At 45.6% G+C, this 18,340-nt stretch overlaps 1 protein-coding gene across 1 annotated transcript; it reads right to left on the reverse strand.

Annotated features, from left to right (window-relative positions):
• Positions 1 to 45: 45 nt before the first annotated feature.
• Positions 46 to 16,741, reverse strand: DOLPP1 (dolichyldiphosphatase 1). Its single transcript, XM_005527255.3, has 8 exons — positions 16,613 to 16,741; positions 8,389 to 8,489; positions 6,709 to 6,793; positions 6,352 to 6,451; positions 5,452 to 5,550; positions 4,057 to 4,185; positions 3,455 to 3,544; positions 46 to 2,952 (listed from the first exon to the last, which is right to left on the reverse strand). Exons 1-8 carry the CDS (start codon positions 16,686 to 16,688, stop codon positions 2,916 to 2,918), a joined length of 717 nt encoding a protein of 238 aa, XP_005527312.1. The 5' UTR covers positions 16,689 to 16,741; the 3' UTR covers positions 46 to 2,915.
• Positions 16,742 to 18,340: the final 1,599 nt, after the last annotated feature.

Here is an 18,340-nt window from a genome sequence, read left to right on the forward strand (position 1 = left end):
TGGGGATAGCAAGAACAGTGAACCACAGCATTCTGTCACCTTCCTTTTATTGTCATATCTCCATCCAGCCCCCTTGAGTAGAGGGGAGGAAGACAAAGCATCTGCTTGCAAAGCCACATATTCCAAAGAAAGTATTCAGTTTCAGAAAACTAGTGGCAGGAGACTTCATACAAGTGTAGGATAATAAGGCAGAGCTCATTTTTTTTTCCTGCACAGCACCATTTAGTTAAGAAAATCCATGGAATCACTAAGGAATTTCTACTGTATATCAAGTATTGCAAAGATTTCTGAAAAGGTACAGCAAAAGTAGGCAGAAGATGCAGATTACAAACAACTCACAGAGAATAGAGGAGAGTTTATTACAGTGTCTTTCAAGACCTCTTCTTCCTCTCCTTCACTCCTAAGAATTACTAGAAATTCTTAGGAAGGAAGCTTGGGTTTGAAGGCAACATGAAGTGGAACAGCTTTTTACACTGCACTGCTCTCCATGACGAGATGAGCCCTCTTCCCTATGCTCAATAGGTGCTTTCATATTTATTTTTTTCAGCAGTCTGTCATAACAGCTTGAGAGGCTGAGGAAGTGCCAAGCCACTCCTGAAACAATGCATTCCTTCAGCAGGGGAAGAGAGGTGTGATCTCTGTTCTGGCTTTGTAAGTTCACTTACAAGAGATATAAAGAGAAAATGAATGGTTTTGCAAGACTTAAGTACCAGTTTTCAAACTGAAACATACGGTACTGCCATGTCAGGGGACCTATCTGATGTCCTGTCTCATCCCAACAGAGCTGGTCTAAGGCAGATCAGATGTCCTTGTGAAAGCTGCAAGATGCCTCTTTATTATGATGCACCTTCAAAGCAGATCCAGTGCTCGGGTCCTTCAGATGTTACAGGATTGCTTATGTTATGCAAGTACTAAACAGTTCTTAAAAAAATGTGTGTATATATATATATATATACTTGCTGTACCAACTGAAAACAGTTAATTTGCTACCCATATCTATTTAAACACAGAAATTTAAACAGCCTTCATTCCTGATCTCCTGGATCAGGATCACTTTCTACAGTTAACACTCTGGGTGTCCAACAGCAGCTTCCACTCCACACAAACACACAAACTCCTATAGCAACAGGCACAAATGAAAACTTAAAAAAAAAAATAACCAGGATGAACAGGAAAAAAAAAATCTCACTTCAAGCAGCTTTATAATGTAGGAGTCTGATTAAAGTGGAGATAGTAAAACAGGCAGCAAGACTGAGATGTGACAGTCATTTTACCTCTGCTCATGACTGCATCGAAGGCACACCGATGACCTTTGAGCCAGTTCAGAAGCTGTCCTTTATCTGTGAAAGTTCAAGTCAATTGTGCTTTGAATAAATACTTCTGTGTAGTTACACTTGAACTGCTGCATTATATACTAGAAATACAGAAAGTGTCCATGCACAGCCCTGAAGCACTTTGAGTATAGCCCTTGCCAGGTCAACTCATGGATCACAGAGGTCATAGGCATCACCAGCACACAGAGATGGCAGGCACACTCCCACAGAGACACAGCATCCAGAGCGCCACTGGCCAGACGGAGAACCGGAATGGAAGAAGGATGGAAAGCAAAACTTGCTTGTAGGAGTTCAGCATTCAAGGTTACAGCTGCAGAACCCCAGCCAAGCTACTGTGATAACTGGCAGGAGCCTCTGCTAGGACAAGTTCCCTACTTGTAGTTCATGGATGGAGTCTAACAGGACTCTTCAAGGAATAATTCAGATAGCAGCTGAGCTAGTTATTAGTAATTTGCCTTGTTGTTCATTTCTGGTTGTCACTGCATTCATTCTTAAAAATCCCTCCCTACTTTAACAGAAACAAAAAATAAAAAAAATCCAGTGCTTAAGACAGAGACCAGCAACTGAATTTTGTAAGGCTTTGGGCTGACTCTTACTGGAGAACAGCACTGCTTAAAACCAACAGGCTTCCCAGTGCCCTCTGCACACTCATTACAACAGAATCTGTACAGATCACAGCAACCCTGAGATAATAAAAGTATAAAGGAAGAGATGGAATAAATGTGAGATATGTATGATAATCTTGCCACTTAGAACAGAGTCTGTAAAGGACACTCTTGCTAATTACACAACAGGAGCAGCAGTGGGAAAAAAAATTAAGAGTCAGTATATTTGTGGTTTTCCTTTGTTTTACACACACACTCCCCTTAAGTGGTATCCATGCAGGCTTCCCTGCAGAATTGTCACTAGTGTTAAAAATCAGATCTTTATAGTCTGTCTTTCTTTTTGTACTTGGTTCCGAAGTACAGCTGGAATTGATTTTGATCTCCCAAACTGACTGCAGAAAGGAAAGTCTTCCTCTCCATTCTGTCACCCCTCCTAGATCCCCTCCCTCCTAAGAAGCATGTAATAATTAAAAGCCCTAATTAAACATGACCAACTTGAGATTAGTTTTGTCATCTTCTTCCAAAAAAGAAAAACCCGAACAATAAAAAAAAGGAAAAAAAAAAAGAAAAAACACACAATCACCTCACCCACCCCATAAACAATAGTTCCATTTAAAAAAATAAATAAATAGTGTGTATATTTCATGCTGAAAAAAAAAGTCACAGAAAGGATTCGTTTTTGGTTTTCCCTCCCCCGAACATGACACCAGGCATTTTCTCCCCCCTCCCCTGACGTAGACACGATGGTACATCCAACCATGTGCATCTGTGTTCAAAACGAGTTTCTACTCCTGCACGGTCCCACATGCATCAGGGAGCATCCAGCTTAGCTGCTAAAGCAGAGCAAAGGCTTTCAGGTTTTGGGTATGGTCCCTGCCTGTTCCTTTGGTCCGTCTGTTAAAAGGCTCCTTGCTGTTCCCAGGTCTCTGCTCTTGTCTGTCTCCATTAAAACGTGCCCTGGTCCCCACGTTCCCGGTCACTGGAGCTTCGTACCCAGCTTGCGCTGTCTGTTCCTGCAAGGCAACACAGGCATAGGTGACACAGGGGACTCCAACCCCATCCCAGGGGGCTGCAACAAACCAGAGAGGAATACAGGAGGATTAAACCTCTGGTTTAATTAATTAATTACACCTCTGCTTAGCTCCACACAAAACTAAAGTGCTCCCACCATACCCACCAGGCAGATCAGCCCTTCCCACTCTCCACACTCCCAAAACATCCACCCCATCTTCAGTATATGCAAGCTCACTTCTGGATGCATTATAAACAACTGCTTGTAAAAACCATGAGCCAGGGAGCTGAAATGCCACTTAAATGAGATTAAATTCTTGAATCACACCCTCTCCAGACTCACCTTTCAGATGCAATTGTTAACCTACAACTTGGTATTTCTTTACTTCGAGCTATTCTACCCACAGCAGATGAAAATTATTTGCTACATATCAGAAAATGAATTAATAACTGCATTTGAAAGGTCAGAGCAGCAACAGCTCCTCCACTCCCAACACAGCTTACCTTGCTTCTGCTCTCGTGACTGTGTATTCAAACCACAGGATGTTAGGAATGAGGCTGGTATCTCGGATTAAAAAGAACTCTGAAATTGGCCTGAAAAATTAAAATGTGGTGGAAAGGGGGAAATAATTAGACTTTCTCTACTGCAATTTTGATTTTTAAGAAAAGCACAAAACCTGCTCTAGTTAACAGTTATATTCTATCACTTCAGGCTGTGAAAAGGCTTCTTTGTTACATTTAATAAAAAACATTTTTTTCTTTCCTTACACAATATTTCCAGACTATATTACGTTTAAATAGCTCTGCAATTTGACTAGATCATTAGACATTCATTAAGAAAGGTCTGCTGTTCATCTTGCAAAGCTCCTCCTGCATGCTGCCACACCTCACAGCTTTAGCAGGGCTTTACAAAATGTAGCAATTGATTGAATTCCCTCTTACCCATCCTTATCAAGGACACATGATCCTTTGTATATGCGCATGCACAAGAAAACATGGAGGAACAAAGTAGGTTACACAACAGCCAATATGCAAAACTGGGACAGAGCTCAGGAATTCTCATTTCTAACATCCGTAACAAACCTCCACAGAATAAAGAGACTTACCACGCAGCTATCCTCGGGAAGAGGGGAGTTAGGATCTCCTGTGTGAAGGCAAACCAGGCTATGGCCATGATGCTTCCTGCCACACCTCCATATAGGACTTGGCTCCAGGTGTGGTAAAGCAAATAAACCCTGCAGGGGAAGAGTCACCAGACAGGCTTTAAAACAAAAGGAGCCAAGACTCAGGAGCTGAGGTGTCACTGGACCCACAGACATAGGTGCAAGTTATCCTCCAGATGTTAAAAGTGGGTGTCTTTTTTCAGTAAAAAGCTACCAAAAATAAGGGGCGGGGGGAAATTGGGGAAAAAATTCTTCCCTGCTATAGCAGTTTCAGCTTTGACCACTTTTAGTTTGAGCTTAACTTAATAACCCTCACATTCGTCTTCATCCATCTTTGGATCAGCTGAAGAACTAATACTGTTAGTTCCCACAAGAGACTTTTCCAAAGGCAGTAACAGGACAAGTCCCCTCCAGGCCACCAAAGCTGGGGCTTAAAGGCTTTTAAGAACATGGACAGCATTTTTTATTTTGGTGATTTTGCTGCTCTCCAATGTGACAGGCACAGAGGCTGCATGACCAGTGTGCTCACTTTGACTGTAGCTACTCAGAGCTGCACTGTTGGCCTGTTATATGTGTGCACAAGCTACATTCAAAATTCTTTTTGCCCATATATAATTATGATCATCTTATCTGACCTTCTGTCTAACACAGGCCACTTCATTTCCTCTAATTTTATTTTAATTAGACCATATATCTCTGACAAATTTGTCCTGCCAGGATTTTAAAATAATTAGTAATCAGCTGCAGTGTACAATCAACTGTGCCAACAGGTAATTACTTTCCTGTGGAAAATGTGACCCTATTTCTAGCTTGAATTTGTCTGTTTTTCCAAACACTGGAGCTCACTTTACATTTAATCTACTAAAGAGAAAAAAAAAAAATCATGATCACAGTTCCATTTTCTTTATCCACCTTAATACAACTAAATCTTGCAAGCCAACGAGCTCAAAATGTTTTGATTAACTAATGCTCAAGCAAAACAATGGGATTGATCAACTGTAGCAATCTGCAGATGCTGGTGTGCCAAGGCATGGGGCAATGCTTCCACACTTAGTGCTGGAAAGAGGGCGAGGCAGCAGGGCTGGATGGAGTACGGCATTGGAGCCCACAGGGAATTGGCACAAGCTCAGCTGATTTGGGGTTTTGTAAATGCTTCTGTGAAGCACACACATGTAGCACCTTTGTTTATTGGATCTCATGGCAACACCTCTACGAAGCTCTGACTGTAGGGCGCAGTGGAGAATTAGGTGGGAAAGGCAAGATAAGGAATGCCAGGGCTGCTGGCTGGGACAGGCCACGAGGCTGTATGAGAGCAGAAGACAAACAGTTGCTCCATACCTACTATATGAGACTAGCAAAGCCACTGTGACGAGGCAGATGGACAACACATGTCGCCATAGTAAATCCAGAAACCTCGCATTGTTTGTTTGGTGCATTCTGAAAGAGATGGAGAGCCATTAGCACAGGGCAGGGAGCTGAGCAGTCCTGACCTCCCTCCCTCTGAAACCCTGGGAAAGCTTTACTCCATTGGGGTCATGGGCAGCTCAATCCCATCTCAGCAGCAATCTGTCCCACTGGCAGCAGTTAAAGAGCAGCCAAGAAGCCATAAGTATTTCTCTCCAACTGTGAACAGGGATTGCTGTGATGCTCACACTGATGTGAGAGGCAAGTGCTGAGCATATGCAAAAGGGAGTCAAGACAGAGTTCCTCGATCACCCACAGAGCCAGGAGGAACTGTGGGTTTTGACTTCCTGCACACATAGAGCCACACGACAGAGCCATGCCCCAGCAAGAATTTCGCCAAAGCACAGGTAAACCCAGTACTTGGTAAGGGAAGTCAACTAAAAAGTCATACAAATGGACAGCTGTTATCCAAAAGATTGTAGCTAACCCCACTGAAACTGAGACAAAATGAGAAAGCAGCTCTTCATTTCTCCTCCTTATCCTCCATCTCTTCCCTCACACTGGGGCACCATCACAGCTTAGAAAAAGAAAACTGGGAGACCTTTACCCTGACAGGTAAAAGGAAGCCCACTCACATCCTCATTTTCAGCCATCGTAACTCCAGCCCTACATTCAGATCGAGACAGACATGCTCCAATCCCACGTGAGCCACAATAAGTTGTGCATGTCCTCAGATTTAAGTCCATTATCCCACTCAAGGGTCACGAGCAAGAGAGCCACCCATTTCAAGTGTTTCAACATATTAACAGCCAAAACCTAACCTGAAATTTTTACCTTAAATAAAGGAACAGAAAGGAATAGACAGAGAAAAACCACATGAATTGGGAGTGGCTGGACGGCATCCCATATTTTGTGGTCACTGTTGAATGGGCTTCTGGGAAGAGAAGAAAAAACAGTACGGTCAAGGTATGGTCAGCAGCTGGAAAACTCCAGATATGAAGCCAGACCATGCTGCTGGAGGACACAAAAAGTTCTCAGGACATGTCCCTGCTCAGATGGCTCTGTCAGCCTTTTTACACCCAAACATCCACATCCAATGTGAGGCAAAGGGGGGAAAAACCCTCTAAACCCCCAGTCAGCATTCCACCCAAAACTCCCCTGACACCACCACACTCATGGTCCATACCTTACCTTCACACGGCCGAGGCTCCCGGATTACATTTTTTATTAACCAGTTCACTCCCTCGTTGAACACCAGCCCTCCCAAGAAAGAGATCTGTGAATGCAAGACAGCTATGTCATCCCCTCTAAGAGATCCTTCTACTTACCACGCTTCTCTGTTGACAAAACCCCAAACATTATGTTCCTAATTTTCTTTTTTGACTACTAGAGTTAAAAACAATGGCTTCTAAATTCTATACCTGAGGAAGAAAAACATTTCTTTTCAGCCTGCTTTCTATTTGACAACACGTTGTGTATATGCAGCTTTTCAGCAGCTGATACACAGAAAAACAAAAATGACACTGTAGGGCACTTCTGCCAGCACCTTGCACCAGCAAGTGCAGAAAGTGACCTTTTCAACAGGGCAGGTTCTTGGGAACTGGCTTTTCCTGATGACCAACAGGGGGAGTGCAGACACTGTTACTTGGGTAAATAGTTTAAAATAAAGGTGACTTTTTAGGCTTTCTGGCTTTTCCCTCTATGAATATTTTCATCTTGAAGCTGCTGTCTTCAGTCTTAGAAGAATCCACATTCTGAGCTAGGCCAGACCTGGTAGCATTTATTTTTACTCTTCACAGTTCATACACCTCCCCTAAATTAGTCCTGCTGCTGTGATCAAATTCCCAACTGGTGATGACACTCTGCCTCCTTAGCACTCACTCCCATTCCACATGATGAAGCAGTTTTTCACTCACATCCTGAGCCACAGATCAGGCTGCTGCAAGTCAGCCAGTGTCTCTCTCCAGCCCAGTGATGATCTCCCACATGAAGAACTGAGAATAAACCTCAACACTTGTCTCATTACCAACACCAAACAAATCCCTGTATTGAGAAACCTATACATCTGTGCAATAGTAACTCTGGCTTCTTCTCTCTTTTGGGCCAATACAAAACCTTTGAGTTGCCAAAACTGAACAGCTGTCTTCCCTAGTTAAAAGTGCTGTTCCCAGGTCCCTTGGGCCATTGGTTCCCATGACACTGTGGCCCTACATAGATTCAAAATGTGCTGTCAAAATCCTTTCAGTGGCCCATTTTATCTGTTTACTGAGGACAAATGTTACAAGAGGTTTGTATGTCCTAGAGGGAGTTTATCCATGACACTGATTCCCAACTACCTGGCATAGCAGATAGAAAGCATTTTAAGAATTTGGATTGAAACAAGTCTCTTCTGCCCCTGGTATTCAAACTCACATTTGAAAAACAGCCCTTAAAGACAGATCCAGTCCCTTGGAAAGCTTTAGGTTTTATTTTTATCCCCTTTTCTGCTTCAGTAGTTCAAAGAAAGTGCTGCATCCCCCTGAGTTACACACACCATTTCCTGCATATGCTGCCCAGTGCTATGATCCTACTGGATCTTGGGAGTGTTCCCACTCTGCAACAGCATTCTGTACTTCCTCAGACATCTCCCTGGATGGTTCTGGACAGATAATGTCCAAAACACACCAGAGTAACAGAGAAGTCAGAAAAGGCTGAGCGGCCTTTTAACATGGTCCAGGTGCTAACTGTCTCCTGCTGTTCCCTGACAGAAAGATGGCTTTCCTCAGCTTGCTCCTTATAGAGAGAAAAAGAAGTGTGAATACAGGAGCCCCAGGTGACAAAGGAAAAGACTTTTGTCATAAGGAGAGGCTGGGAAGGGAGAGAAGGACTCACCGTGTGAAGCTCTCTCTTGAATATGATGAGTGTTACAAAGCCAACAATAATGAATATTGGACCAAGACTCAAATAAGCTAAAAGCTGGCCAGAGAAATCACCTGGGGAAACAAACAAGAGAAACAAATCAGTGTGAACTTCACAGGTACTTGCCTGCCACCATAACACGGGTCCATCAGAGCCCTACATCACAGAGCAGAGGGGCAAACTCAGCAGTGCAGTGAGCCCCTGTGCCCCAAAATGACAGAGGAGCTGAGGCAAGGAGACAGCAGTACTTCCATGCAGGTTCAAAATCAGGGATGAAAGGAGCCTGGAATCATTCAGTAAAGATTACTGCCACCCAATGTACAACAATAACCATGGGTGTGGGCCCAGAGCCACTTTAATCCAACATGAGCACAGGCTGCTGCAAAAGAGGCAGCATCTTTCCTTTCCCCTCATTCCTATTTCTTTTCTGCGCCAGCAAACAGTCCCCAAACAAATCCTTTTCCACTCCCTCACTAATATGGGTTAGTTTTCAGCTGGATCAGTTTCCTAATCTGTCTCACCATGTGTCTGCACGAACACTAGCATTAGCAAAATGGGAAGGAAATAAATAGCTAAACATAGCAGGAGATGTCAGGGAAATAAAGGAGACTCTGTCTTTTTAACCAGTAGCCCATTTGTACCACACAGAAGGGGATTTGGGCCTCCAACCCATATAATTAACAGTCTAATTATCTTCCAGGAAGAATCAAGGAGCAGCAATGGGACCTCACAGAGGTCATAAGGTCCCTCAAAACCTTTATTCTGAACAGAAGTGGGCAGCAAAAGTAAGGAGCAGCTGTGCATTTTGATCCAAGTTTCTCTTGCCTCTCTTCGCCAAAAAGGGAACACATACAGAAGTATTCAGAGAAAAGATGTCAGCACAAATTCCAAGGAAACAAAAAATTATCACAGCAATTTTGCTCCAAGATCAGCAATTCATATCAGAAGAGCGAGGACTGTCTGCCAGAGAATCTTTAAATACAGAAGTCACCACAAACTTGCTGTATGAACCCAGCGAGCAATAGAAGAGATGGGTACTTTTGTGTATTGGTTCTCACAGATCAGATCATCTCCATCCCATCAGTGAACACAAAAGGCTCAGCCCCCACATAAATTTGTCCATCTTCACTCCCCTCAAAAGAAAACAGGATGCCTCTGACAGGCTGAGCATTGGACTCATTCCTAGATCAATTCTACTGCAAGATATTGAGTCTCCCCAACCCACGCACCCGCATTTCAAAGCAGCACTTGGCCAAAAGGACTTTAACCCTGGCCTCTGAGTGCTGGAACTGAAAAAAAGAAGTTATTGCCCTTTTACAACAATGTTCATGCTGCTGATGTTACTGCCACAAAGTTGTGGTTACATCAGGTATAGTACATGAAAGCCTCTGGAATTCCAGAGTCTGAGTTAAATCTGGGAACCAGCAGCAAGGATTATTAGCAGGAGTTAGGTGAAAGGAGGAAGATTTGGAGGAAAAAAACACCAAGTACACTGAGTTTCCACTCAAGTGAGGTTCTACTTTGTTTTTAACCTGAAAAGCATTAGAAGACACTGAATTTGAAACTTTTCTTGCTCCATATGGCAGGGTTGTCTTGCCTCAGGCGTGTTCTGAATGCTCCCAAAGCAATGGATTATAGTAACACAAAGGGGATGTAAGTGACAGTACCAGTTACCTGGCAATGGAGAATTAAGTCCCTTATGATTTTACATAAATCACAGAGTCTCAACAAAATGAGTTCTGTCATCAATGATGAAGGAATTCATGAGAGAAGCCACCTTGTCAAGAGACAATTAAACTACACCGAAAGCCTTAGGAATACTTTCCAATAGTCTCAATTCCAGTATTACCAAATAAAGAGAGCTCATCATCAAGAGATCACCATGTTTCAGATCATTCACTCTTAATCCACGGTACATAAAGGCTTAGCACTTCCACACTAAAAGCCATAATTTTGTCAAGTACAAACCAAACCAGATTATTTATCTTCTCAGGGGGTTCTAGTTCTTGTGCAGATGGTGAAAAGGTACTTAAGCAAGTAGTCTTTTAATTTAAATAGGATCAGCAGTAGCGAACTCAAAATCCTCTGTTATGTTACATGATAAAACTCCCAATAAATCAAATCACCCAGACTTCACAGGCACAAAAACCACACCTGAGAGGGGAACCATCACTCCCAGATGTGCCTACAAGCACCAAGTCCTTTACTCAACACAAAAGCTCCTCAAGTATTTCAGTGGTCCATTTAAAACAGAGCAGATATCACTAATAATACTTCATGTTCCTGTGGCTAGTGGCAATTAAACACAGTCACATTCTGAAGCCACTTTTTCTAGGGGAGGCAAATAAACAGCTGGGCGCTAACTGAAGGCAGCACTGCAGCTACCCCAGGAACACACTAATGCCATCACAAACGGCCCCACTGGATCAGCAGCTCAAGGCAGAGCTCCAGTGACTAAACCAGCTCTGAAAGGACTGGAAATCCCCAGCGGAGAGGCAAAGTGAGCTCCGAGAGAAAGGCCAGCGCTGCTCAGCACGCAGTGCTCCAGGGGCCTTGGAGCGTGATTACTTCTGTCACTCCCGTCTCCTCTCACGCTCCAGTGCGCTCCGAGACTTATTCCCAGGGAAAGGAGACGTGCAGGAGAGCCACAGCTAAAGTCCAGTCAGATCTAGCAAGCAGCACCCCTGCCTTTTTTTATAAAAATTAATTTGCCTTTAATTTACTAAACTTGGGAATTTGGAAGCAGTTCCTCCAACCAGCAGGAACAGAGAAAAAAATCTCTGCAAAAATGCAAAAGGAGAATCTACTTAACATATCTTGGGTTTCATTTAGTTTTAAATTCTGCTTTTTTAAAGTCCAGTTTCTCCTGGACATTATTTGGAGCTCAAAAAGCAAAAATAAAGGATTCAACTACCTCATTTTTGGGCAGCCAAGAGATAAGTACGTGCAGCACTATACATAGCTCAGACACAAGCTATTTTTTTCAGCCTTCATTCAGCATCTACTTCTGCTCCAATTCAACATTTTACCCAGCATCCTGCCAGTGGAAATAGCTGAGCTTCACCACATCTACTTAACCTGTATAGGATGCAAAAATGTGAATCAACAGCCCCCAACCACATCCTACCACAAGACTGAGCCTTGCCATCGCCACTTCCTATTGAAGGATCTATTTGTGGCACTGCCACTGGTTGTGTGTTCTTGGCTAAGTGCACATGTGCAAATTGCACAGACAACATGCAGTGTGTGTGTCACGGGCATTTACATCACTAAATATTCATGATATAAAAGAGTCATTTCCTCTGCTTGTATCCCCATAACATGAGCTGTGGGACAGCAAAAATATCTGCAGGAGGCTTTAAATTATGGCACAAAGGCAGGAATCAGACATAACTTCTGCAGGGAGATTAAACAAAAACCCTGCATTAAAGCAGCCAAACTAGAGTGGGATCTGCTTCTTCCAAGAGATACTGCTCAGCTATGGAATGAGCCCTGCTTTGTGATCTCCCACCCCGCACAGAATCAGAGAAGTGTTATCAGAACAAACATTCCTATAGGAGCTGCATGTGCTGATACTGAGCAGCAACAAGAACTGCTGAGCCAAAGCAGACACAGCACCAGCACCTTTGAACCTTTTCACCCACTGACTGATTCTGCACACCTGCCCCTCCAGCTCTGCCTGGCTGTGGGAAACATCCTGGAGAAACTGGGAATAGTCTGTCACTCTGCAGAAAAAAAGGTTTGGCACACCAGGTTTCTCTCCTTAAAGAATTTGTCCAGTGTGAGGAGGCCCAGAAAATCCCAGAGCTCTAAGAATCCCAGCTGCACTGAAGAGAGGAAGTTTTCTTTCTTTTCTCCAAATAATAATAAAAAACCCAAACAAACCAGGAACTCAGTGTTTCTCTAATGAAACTCACCCTACAGGCAGGAAGTCCCTGAAGATGAGTTTTAAGTCTGCAGCACAAAGTCATCCCATGCAAAGCAATGCATACGGGAAAAAACAACCCTAATTATACCCATGACATGACAGGATTTAGTTCGGTTGTTATCAAACAGAAACCCTCAGACTCAGTGCGTGCCAATACCTTCAGAGTAGCATCCAGTGCTCTGCAGCAGTCCAAAAGGCAAGAACATTTTTAAAAGCACAACAGAAGTTACTGTTACAGCACTACAAAAATTTATTATGCAATTCTGGTGTCACCAGCTAAAAAGGGAGAGTACACACAGAAAAGACAAATAGAATGGGGACAAAGATAAGTATGCGACAGCAGACATCCAGAAAACATCAAACAAATCATATTTTCAGCTGAAAAAGGAAAACAGATGATAGAACAGTTCTATAAAGTCATGAATTATATGGAGAAATTGACAGCAAACAATTGCTGCCTCTCACTGCACATGAGAGAGTGTTTGATGAAATTACTGAGCAGTGAACTTAAAAACAGAAAAGAAACAACAACCACATTAAGCTACAAAGCTCAGTGCCAAAGATACCGTGAGATCCAAAGCGGAAATGGATTCAAAGAACAATTAGAGATACAGCTTTTATACATCCATCAAAGGACTTAACAGCCCTGATGCAATCACCAGCTCATTACTGGAAGGACACAGGGAAGAAGGATTATTCCTGCCTACCTGCCAGCAACCTGACACTATGCCAGATCATTCCCTGGTCTCACTAAAGCAGAGCTGGTAATATGAAATGCTCCAGGATCAAAAAATTCTGAAAGCAGCATCAGGACGATATTTTTACAGGCTGTCCTCTGCAGCAGCATGCTTTAGCACACCCATGGCAGCACTGCCATGGCGGATTTTTTTCTCCCTATGTTTAATCTTAACATTCCCGATGGGTAGTATTTCAGTCAGGTCTCCAAGATTCCATTCCTCAGACCAGCCTCCAGTTGATTACCACAGCATTCATCTGCTGTTTCTCATTTGTTTTGCTCAAAGTGAACATCACAGGAAGCCCTGGAGAGGTGTGTAGCCACACAAGCAACTAAGGATGGATTTGATGGATCACTATTGATAAGGAAACATTAGATCAGACAGGGAACACATTTCTGGAGACACTTCTCCACAATTAGAAGCAGAAGCCCAAATTCAGGCTTTGTCTGCGAGGCAGAAATCAGCAGTGACAGCTTTTTACCTGGTCCCAGGGAGCGGGACCATCACCCATGGCAGATGAAAGCTGGGGTTCTGCACTGGAAATCTTTGGAGATAGGAGATTTTCAGAGGCAGTCGCCACAGCGGCTCAGAGCCTCTGGGATCAGCCAAAAGCTGAAGCTGTTTGCCACAGAGCACTGCATGACATGTCAAGAAAGCTTAATAATTGATGTTGGTAAAAGCAGGATCTATTTCTCCTTCCAACCCCTCTCAGCAGCACAAGGCTACATTAACTCCACTGCGCTGAGCATGCTGCCAACATCACTCCTTTATAAATATACATTACCTAGATGCTTTATGGACCTGGACTTCAGATGTGCTCAGGCTGAACATAAACTCCTTTCTAAATAAAGTTAAGAGCACTTTCCCCAAATCCAGGTAAAAGCATCAGACCTACTGTTTACTGCAAGTCATTATTTTAGACCAAAATGTTGTCTACCTTGACTTAGTAAAGTCTTTGACACTGCTTTCCACAGCATCTTCCTGAAGAACATCCACAGCTTGGATGAGTGCTCTGTTTTCCAGTTAAAAAACCTGTCCAGGCCCAGATCGGTGGAGAATGGAGTTAAATGCAGCTGGGGCTGGGCTCAGTTCTGAGGCAGGTTCTGTTTCATACCTTTATTAATGATCTGGACAAGGAGATTGAGTGCACTGTCAGACAGATCACTGATAACACCAAGTCTCCCTGCACTGGACACTGCAAAAGCTCCACCTCAAATCCTGGGGTCAGTTTTGTGCACTTCACAACAAGAAAGCCATTAAAGGGCTGAAGCATGTCCAGAGAAGGGAAAAAAGCTATAGAAAGGTCTGGAGCACCAACAGCAGCTGAGGGAGCTGGGAGGGATCAGCCTGGAGAAAAGGAGGCTCATGGGGGGACCTTCTGGCTCTGCACAACTCCCTGACAGGAGGGGTCAGTCAGGTGGGGGTTGGGTTCTGCTCCCAGGGAACAGGGACAGGAGAAGATGAAACAGCCACAAATTGCACCAGGGGAGGTCTGACTAGGATATTAGGCAAAGCTGTTTCACAGAAAGTGTTGTCCAGCCCTGGCACAGCTGCCCAGGACAGTGGTGGACTCCCCATGCCTGAAGGGGTGGCCTTGGCAGTGCTGGAGGAACAGCTGGACTCCGTGATCTAAGACGCATCTCCAACTCAAATGATTCTATGAAAACAAATTAAACTTTTATACGTCCAGCTGTTTTATTCCTTTGTCTCCACTTTATAGGCTTTCATAAATACATGTTTTATCCAAGATAAACACAGTGCCCATCTCCTCCATACACAACCCTCAGCTGGGTGGTGATTTACCCCTCCACACAATCATCTCCTCCCTCTGCCTAAGAGCTCTCAACGCAGAGAGAAAATAATCAGGTTATGTCACATTGTTCAAGATCTGACAGATAACCCTTGTGCAGCGATTTCCACCACCTTCATTTCCCAAACCAATCCAACAAATGCAGCATAGGACACTCTGTGTATACTGTCAGGTTCAGATAAGGAGATAAGATACAAAGATGAATATATCAGTACTACTGGCAAGATTGTTTCCCATCTCTCCCAAACTGACACATTAATATATTTGAGAAGGGGGATGGCAAAGGAGCTTACAGCGTGGAGGAAAATGCAAGACAGAAAAAGGAAATGCCAATATTTCACATAAAGCATCACAGAAAACCATGAAACAGCCATAAGGGGGAGGGCCAAGAAATAATGTATCTCCAATGCCAGGTATTTTTTCAGTGTCGTCACATTTCAAGTCTCCTAGCTAAATGGGCACTTTCAACCCAGAAGATCCCTAAGCACTTTAAAAGCTTTAGGAATTGCACTACTGAGAGGAGCTTTCATCAGGAACTAAAATCCAGCTATTGAAACAGGACATACAGCAACACTTCACGGCAAGTTGGGGGCTCACTAAAACTGGAAATACTGAGAATAGTGTTTAGACAAGACTTGGATTTTGAACAAATTGTTAATACTACAACTCTGACGCATCATTTTTCTATTATCTCTGATTATAACAAGCAGCCAAACCCAGCACAACACAAAGCACCCACAGGAGCTCCAAAGGACTACAGGTACTGACAGGACACAGTTTAGACATATGCCAGCTGAACACAGACCCACTTGCTCTTGCACACTGGCACATCAGGAATTCATTCCACCTAGGCTGCTGGTGTGCAGGACCTTTGTGAATCATACCTGTCCCAGCTGGAATAGCCTATCTTGCACTTAGGCACCTATTACTTCTCAACGTTGCCAGGACCCAAACCCACCTTGCCAAGAGCTGAGCCACAAAATATCCTGTGACTGAAGTCCTCGGGGCATTTCCCTCAGCGCTGACCGACCGAAGTGCTCCCACCAGATCCACCTGGGACAGGGACACTCTGCCACCCCCACTCCCAGCACAGCCACCAAACTCCTCTGGCAGCCGAGCCCATCCCGGGGACATGGCCACCCTGCCACATCCCCGCTCCCTGGGGTGTCACGAGGGCCCCCAGAGTCCGCTGGCACGCTGATACACCAAGCCAGACCGGCAGCACACGGAGCATGGAGGTGACACCGCCACCAGCACGCTGCTGCTGGGGAGGCAGCGGGGAGCTGCAGACCGTGGGTGGGACCCTCGCCTCGAAGCCGGGGGCACCACACATGGCCAGAGGGCTGCAGAGGCGGCGGTGTGGAGCGGGCAGAGCGGCAATGGAGGGCCGGGCGGCTCCGGGATCCTCGGGACGGAGCCGCCCCCTCAAGCCCATTCCCGGTCCCCTTCCCCGTACCCGCCCCCCCCCCCCCCCGCAGCCCCCAGCCCGGAGACCCCACCGCGCATGCGCAACGCCGCTCCCGCCGCGGCTCCCAATCTGGCAGAGTGCCTCGCCGCCCCCAACGCGCACGCGCGCCCTGCCGCCTCAGAGCTGCTGCTCAATGGCTCACTATTTGGCAGCCGCCAGCGCGGCCCTCGGCAGCGCCGCGGGGCGGCGGGAAGGGGCCCGCCGCGACCGGAGGTGCGGTGAGGAGCCCCGGCGGCGGCGAAAAGGAGCGTTACCTGCGGGATACTCGACGTGAGTGAGGGAGACCGGCCGCCACGGCGCGGGCAGCGAGCACTCCCCGACTGCGGCCATCTTACCCGGATACCGGGCCGGGCCGCTACGGCCAATCGGGACGCTCTGGAGGGGCGGTGCGGCCAATGGGCGGGGGCGCGGGGAGCGGCGGGCCAATGACGGCGCGCGGCAGGTGAGGCGCCGGGCAGCCCAGCACCGCCCAATTAAACATCCAGCCCGGGGAGTGCCTTAACCAATCGGCTGCCCGCACCGTGGGCCGGCAGTGGGCGGGCGCAGGGAGCGGCACAGGCAGTCGGAGGAAAGGCGGGCGGCAGAGCGTTATCTCATTGGCCAGAGGTGCCGTGCGGATGGACCAATCAGCAGCTCGCCCTGGCGCCAATTCTCAGCCAATCAGCGGCGGCGCCGGAGCGGCGGGCGCGGGGCGCTGAGGCGGGGGCTCGGTGGGAAAATGGCCGGGCTGGTTCCCCTCAGACCCCGGCGAGAACGGCCCGAACTCCCCTCACATCCCTGGACCCCGGCGCGACCCGCTCCAGGATCCCCTCACACCTCGGCGGGAACACTCCGGGCTTCCCTCACATCCCGCTGGGGACAGCCCGCGGGTTCCCGTTCTGTTGCCGCCCGGTCTGCCCTCACACTCTGCTGCAGTCGCCCGAGTTGGTGTTAAAAAAACCAAAACAAAACAACCAAACACCGAAATACGAAAAAATATATGGATTTAAATGAGAATCGTTCATTTCCAAAGGGTATTACTAAATTCAGCTCTACATCACAGCCCCACCCCGAGCACATTTCTCTTTGCCCCACACAGGAGTAATTCACTGATAACGTCCAGGGTCCGCTGAAAATGCATATTTGTATTTTTTTAAAATAATACTTAGGAAACACATCTAGCTATGTAAAGGATGAGCAGCTCCTGTGTGGACATGGACATGTGAAAATAAAAGCCTGGAATAAAGTTATCAAATCTCAGAATGGTTTGTTTGAGAAGGCACCTTAAAGCCCATCTCATTCCACTCCCTGCCATGAGCCTTCCACTATCCCAGGCTGCTCCAAGCCCCATCCAACCTGGCCTTGGGCACTTCCAGGGATGGGGCAGCCACAGCTTCTCCGGGCAACCTGGGCCTCACCACCCTCACAGGGAACAATTTCTTCATAAATCCTAGCAGAAGATCCTTTGAAGGCCAGGCAAACACCTGGTCCAGATGATACTATTTTTTCACCCCAAATACCTTTAACTGATGAAATCACTTTCAAGACCACACCGAAAGGAATGTTCCCGTATGTGACCACAGAAATAAGACTTACCTGGGGAGCCTGAGGAAAAGCAGAACATGGAGCAGTATCACACAGAAAAGCTTTAAGAAGGCAAATCCACCTTCAGACCAAACAACCCAAAATTAATTCAATATAAAAGAAATAAAACTTACAGAAAAATAAACAGGCAAGAGCCCCACAAGTGATCAACACAGGCACAGGGTTGCCTTTAATTTGTGTCCAAGAAGCACATGGACCAGGATTTCTATCCCATAAATTAAGATTTCAAAAAGGGTAGAAAGCTCCTTTTCCTGCAGTTTGAAATGTACCTGCTTCAATTATGATTATGTCCCACCTAATTTCAACAAGCTTGTCAGCTTCATGTGATGTCAGCTTCATAGCTGACATTCTCCTTGGCATTTCAATAATTAAAATAGCATTAAAGTCTTATAATTTGG

The sequence above is a fragment of the Pseudopodoces humilis genome, chromosome 22 (assembly GCF_049639895.1).
Source record: "Pseudopodoces humilis isolate 2021_Gansu_Grassland_sample_001 chromosome 22, ASM4963989v1, whole genome shotgun sequence".
Lineage (NCBI taxonomy): Eukaryota > Metazoa > Chordata > Aves > Passeriformes > Paridae > Pseudopodoces > Pseudopodoces humilis.